Source organism: Vigna umbellata, chromosome 2, assembly GCF_029865625.1.
Source record: "Vigna umbellata cultivar VRB3 chromosome 2, Vumbellata_1.0, whole genome shotgun sequence".
Taxonomy (NCBI): domain Eukaryota; kingdom Viridiplantae; phylum Streptophyta; class Magnoliopsida; order Fabales; family Fabaceae; genus Vigna; species Vigna umbellata.
In genome coordinates, this window is record NC_142166.1 from 32,228,573 (window position 1) to 32,234,729 (window position 6,157).

The 6,157-nt window shown below is 37.9% G+C and overlaps 1 protein-coding gene across 1 annotated transcript; it reads right to left on the bottom strand.

Annotated features, from left to right (window-relative positions):
* Window positions 1–267: 267 nt before the first annotated feature.
* LOC124819608 (respiratory burst oxidase homolog protein C-like) lies at window positions 268–5,868 on the bottom strand. The gene is made up of 12 exons (XM_047291159.2): window positions 5,097–5,868; window positions 4,571–4,733; window positions 4,222–4,270; window positions 3,978–4,091; window positions 3,436–3,858; window positions 2,938–3,321; window positions 2,684–2,779; window positions 2,437–2,552; window positions 2,226–2,328; window positions 1,956–2,029; window positions 721–1,244; window positions 268–638 (listed from the first exon to the last, which is right to left on the bottom strand). The coding sequence occupies exons 1-12, from the start codon at window positions 5,707–5,709 to the stop codon at window positions 529–531; spliced, it is 2,769 nt and encodes a 922-aa protein (XP_047147115.1). The 5' UTR covers window positions 5,710–5,868; the 3' UTR covers window positions 268–528.
* Window positions 5,869–6,157: the final 289 nt, after the last annotated feature.

Here is a 6,157-nt window from a genome sequence, read left to right on the forward strand (position 1 = left end):
TAAAAATACTAAACAAGGACTACGTCGGACAGGATTACATCAGTCTTTCAGTTCAGAAGTGAAACTTGTAATTTTTATGTATCAGAAAGTTGAAATTTCCCTTTTTCTTAATTATTTATTTAAACTTAACGTTAATATAAACAAGAAATACAATAATACATGAAGTAGAAGTAGGTGAATTTGAATTTTTGTTAGAACTAGTAGAAACTATTTAATAACTTAGCGATCGATTAATTCTTGGAAACACGATGGACCAATTCGATCATATAAAAGGTCAACGTGAAAAATATATTCTGAAAAGCCTCATAAAAGCGTCTGAACATTTAAAATTAGGCCTCTACTCCTTAGAGAGTTAATGATGAAGCAAGAATAATTCTCATAAGCTTCATTTATGTAATAGTGCAATGCTAGTGGTGCTTACGCGCATATTTGACCATTGTACTATGATTCGTAATTAATTACGATTTATACAAAGTGTAATGATTCCCGGTTATTCGAAACTTTTATCTGGAATAATGACCACTATTATTAGAAATTTTCTTTATGGAAATCATATCTGGTGGTTGTGTTACGAGAGAAATCCGCAGCTAACTGACCAAGCTCTTTAGTTAAAGCTGGTGGGCCACAGTAAAAGACCCCTGAATCATAAACAAGAACCTTTTTGTAAGAAACATAATAATAATAAAATGATAAGAAAAGCAATGTGAGGAAGAAACTGACCAACACGAGCCGCTGGATGAGTAAGTGCAATGCGTTTGTAGACACTGCGCCAATTGGGTTTGGCAAAGTGTGATTTGACACGCGTGCCAGAGACAATGTCCACTCCATTCTTAGCATGATTTAGAGATTGCAACATGGCAATGAGAGCAGAGCGAGCATCACCCTCTTCATACACACTGGTGCAATAGTTGTGAAGTTCAATCACACCCTTGTGATCCTCTTCAGCAACCTCATTCATCACCCCTTTAAACCAGTCAAAAGAACCCTGCTCCCTTGTCACCCAATAGAAGTAAGCCCTCCTAGTGTTAAACTTGCTCACACCATTTCTTTTCTGTGGGCTTCCCTCCTCTATGTTGCTCCCCTCTTCCTCTTCCATGGCCTTCATGTTGTTCACTATGTCCTTCACAATACTGATCATTGGGGTCGCTCCTATTCCCAGTCCCACCAACAAAACCACCTCATACTGCTTGTAGTCTTGTGCTGGTGCCCCATATGGACCATCAATCATAACTTTAGGGAGACCACTACATAAAAACCAAAACCACTTCTTTGTCACTATACAATTCAAGATAACTCCCAAATATATCCTTTGCACCATGCCATCTCATAAGGTGAAAATCACAATTTCCATCTCCTAACAATATCAACACTTTTATCATTCATCAATTCATACTTATAAAAATATGCTTACCATGCTTAAACAAGGAAGAACAACAAATCTCACAAATCGTCCTTGTCATCTTTTTTTTTTCTTAAATAATAATAGTAATTTTCCCAAGAAAAGTCCAAAATCAAAACTATTATATCTAACAACTATTTGCTTTAGGCACTTGGATAACAATAAATATCTAAGCGCGTGAGAAGGTGGAGAGGGCAATGTTGTCGGCCACAAGAATTGTTTATTGACATCCAAACAAAATAACGAAAGCAACTACTTCGTATCGTCAAGAATGTTTCAAACGCAATTGGAACAACAGCGTATCGTGCTATATATCCACTGCGTCGCCTACTGCGATTTGAACAAAAATTTTACAGTTTTCTTTTACGGTAAATTAGTTGTTTTGGTTTGACCAAGAAATAAAGAAGAATCATGACAGGGTAAATTTTTTTTTTCTTTTGTTTAATTCATGCGAAGTATACAAAAAAAACTAATATTATTTTCTAGACATGTTTGATTTATGTTTAATATGACATAATAGTTTTTTTTTTTCTCCGAAATGTGTCGGCTTAATTACCTGGGACTTCCATCTCCTTGCAAGTTATCAGCTCTTAGAAGTCCACTCTTGCCGTTGTCAGGCGGCTGGCAACACTGAAAGAAACAAAAAAGTGCAATCCTAGCTCATCACAAAAACAGATTTCAAAGAAAATGTAACAACACTTGAAACTTGCAAATGAATAAACGATAGAAACAATGAAAGACAAAGAATTTTATGTAACAGTGTTAGGAACGGTCAGTTTTGCTGTGTCCAAATAACACTATCCAACAAAAATTAACCTGAATTCACCTCTGAGAACTTGACTTTGAGACTGCGGGTCCAATCACCAAGTGTTCTGATATGGACGCTAAGGTAATCATCACCAGGGGCAGAGGTTATAGAAAATGGATGCCTGAGAAACCACAAACAATGTTTAACCATGAACAACTTAGTGAAGGTATTTAGAATACAAAATTAGATATAGCAGACAATAGTTGCTCATGTTTCTTCAAATTCATACCATTCAAATGGAGACACAGCAGCACAATTAAGAAACATGTATTGTCCACTCTTGTATCTGAATCCCTGGGGCTTTGACATATGAAGAGCCAACACATTTCCAGGATAAACAGCCACCTTTAAATTGGGGAGTGAAAATGTGGTGAGACATACATTTTGTGAATCTTTTTAAGAACCAAACTTTATAGATTAGCCAAAACTATGTAACCATCAAACATGTAATGAATGATTTATCCTTCCTTTCTCACCTTTAATATTCTCACAGGCTTTATGGTTGATCTAAGTGCTCTAGTCAATCTTTCCAACGAGTATATAACAATGGGAATAGCCAAATACATCCAGGTCTACAAAACACATAACGTATTCCCAAGATGTTAATTGGATTTAGTAAGAATCTGTACACTGTTATGTGTAGGAAGTTTATTATTTTTTGTAACAACTACTTTCAATTTCACGGTTAGAATGTAAAAAGATCATTGCTCTAATGAAGAAAGGTGCTAACCGTTTTCTTGTACCATTCTTTGGTCAAGTAAAGTTTGATTCCGTGCACAATGAGCAGGGCATAGACAATGACAAAAAGATGATGTGAGTACCAAAAGGCGTTGAAGCCAGTGAGATTATTGAGTGGCTTGGGAAGCTTGACCCTGCCTCTTCTGAACCAAGGGGTAGCTAAACTGAAGGCTATTGCCATTAGAACAACCATTATAATCCCTGTTACTCCTTCCCACGATTTGACAAAAAACCAATAACTCGATGGTTGATCTCCAAAAAATGGTTCCATCAGCTCGTACTTTTCACTACTTGCATCAATAAGCCGAGGAAAGTCACAAGCAAGATGATAGATACCGTGTATACCAACGCCAATAGCTACTGCCACAGCTATCACCTGCAAAAGAAAAAGAGCTTTGAAGTCCCAACAAACATTTGGACATAGTTTATATTATATGTTCTCTTTTAGTCACTCTCAATTCTCAAATGAACAATCAGAAGTAAACATTACCTTGTGGAAGTTGAGGTTGTCATCAAAAGGAACCATAATGCCAAGTTTGGTCTTGTTCCTGAGCCAAGTGATGGTGTTCCGGCAAACCGGTAACAAGATAATAGCCATGTTCAGTTTAAGTGTCTCAGCAGCACCTTTGGCCATGCATACGCAATGCCCCATCACCTCATATGCATCTTTTCTCCTATACTGCACAAATTTGTAGGCAAATAAACCTAACATCACTCCAAGCCACAATACCAATACCCAAGTTCTCTGCCAATTGTCCTGCAGGAAGTACATGATTTTTGTATACCACCTCCTAATAGGATTTTCTTCATGTGTGGGCTTAAGCTTTAAGCTTAACATTTGACTCAGGTACTTGCTATCTCCTCTTGTAGAATGGGTCGGTCCATGCAACAAGAGCATCTCTAGGTCGTTTACCTGTTTTCCCAGTAACAAATCATCATATGACAAAATAAATGCGGCTATAATGAGCATATATAGCAGTGAATATATTTTGATTCCTATTGTGAGGTTATGAAATACGCATATGTAATTACCATGATGAATCCTGTGTCATCAGGGTCAAGTTCCTCCATGATCAAAGCTGCATATTCCTCTGCCTGCCTCTGTATGTTTGCGAGTTTGTTGGTAGTGGCACTAAGGCAGATAATCTGAAAACAGAATACATCACAAGATCAAGGAAAATCTTATTCCGATAGAAACAAAATGCCAATCAGAAAAAGTTTCCCACAAAACTACTTTAAAGATTCTGATAGTTGATGAGACTAAAACTAACGATACCTCTTTAATTTCTTCCTCGGTGATTCTTCCATCCGCATCTTTATCAACCCTGCATTACAAATTAAGCTTGGTAACACACTTCGGCATTCAACACATAGTCTTTCATTTACGATTTATATACATCAGAAAAAGCAAAGAACAAGTGTATGCTTGGATCGATGTCTATATAAACTTTTTTATGAAATCCATTTTCAGTTTCCAAAAACAACCGTCTCTTTTCTTTCATTTCAAACTGAAAGGGAAAATTTAATGTAACCGCTCAGTTTACAATCAGACCCAACTGAACAAAACTAAAGGCTTTTTCAACTATACTTTTTTGAATGAAACCAAAAACAAAACATCGCCTTACATGTCAAAGAATGTTCTGAGCCTAGAATCGAAACTCTGGTCAGAAATCTCGTCCCAAAAATCCTTAAGCTGGAGCTTATTAATAGAATCAATCTGAATTCCCCTCCTCCTAGAGAGCGAATCAAATAGCTCCCCTGCAAAGGCCTCTGATTCCTTGTTCATCCCTACAATCACCAAATGTCCATGATCACTGCTATTCTCTGTGACATGAACTGAGTTTCTCAATCTACGAGAAAGAGTTAACTAAAATATGAGTTACATGGAACAGTCTGATGGCTCTATCCTGGAGGAGGCAAACACCACCAATAACATCTGAACTAACTATATATCATACACCACTCTTTACTCAAAACCTGGATTAACTGAGTCTTTCATTTTTATAAACAGCTCTACTTTCTCATTTTTATTTAACGTGGGACTTGAAATTATACTTGGATACCCAACACAGTATTGAGCATGAAAGTTCTGGCCCGTGAAATAATTTCTCAAAAAAACACAGTTTGATGTTCTGAAACTCAAATATATACCTATGCACTTGGCAAAGAGAGAGCGATGCAGGTACCCGTTAGTGTAAGCAGTGAGAGCATCAAATTGCTTTTCAACCTCAACCCAACCTGCACCCGCATCAGTCTTGCTGATAAACTTGAGTCCCTTGAGAGCGTGAGAAGCTGCAGATTTGGTTCTGTCATAGTGCACTCTCGCAGGTGCAGCTTGATTGGACGAGGAAGCCAAACGCTTCAGCTCCTGAGACACTTGTTGTATGCGAATGGAAGCACTTCTCACAACAGAAGCCCCAAAGGACCTCTTCTTCTCCATGCCTTTACCAAGCAAGACCAGTTTCTCATCTTCCCCCTGATCGCTGTTCCCTGCAACGGGTATAACACTGTGAAGAGCCACAGAGTCTCCTTTGATATCCATAGTGACCTCAACGTAGTCTCCTTCATCTTGTTCCTGGGATATGCTGTGGCCAACGTCTGAGCCGGAACTAGAGGCTGAAGCGTTGTTCAACTTGGAACTTCTTCTGCCTACCCTTTTGTTCAGTGGTCCACCGTGAGGTACCCTATCGCCACTGATGAGTTCTATGTCAGAGTCACGCTGATTTGAATCTGCAGAAGCTCCTCCAACCTCGCCTGTTCCCATTTTCTTCTTCCTCTGTCTGAGGTTCCCAGATGCAGATTCTTATGCAAGTTAGATCAAGTGTCTGAGATACCCAAGATCCTTCTCCCTCTTCACATCTTCACACTTCACACACATGTGATAAGGTTTCTCCAATATTTTGCATTTTCTTGATAAAGCAGAAGCGAACTAGATGAATCATGTGTTTTAATACGTGTCATTTTTAGTCTAATTACAGTAATACTAAAAGACACCATTGTCGGGAAAAAGAGAAAAAAAAAACGTTTCTTTTTAACCAACCCAAAGAAAATAGTGAATTTGCAAGATATTTTGCTGGGAAATTACCATGCTTGTGAAGGTAAGCATTAACGAGAATCTCTTCGTTAATGTGAAAAGTGACATGAGATTTTGCTGAATTGGTTTGTTGGAAATGATGTATGAATGAAGACAATGAAGGAAAATTCCAAAAGTA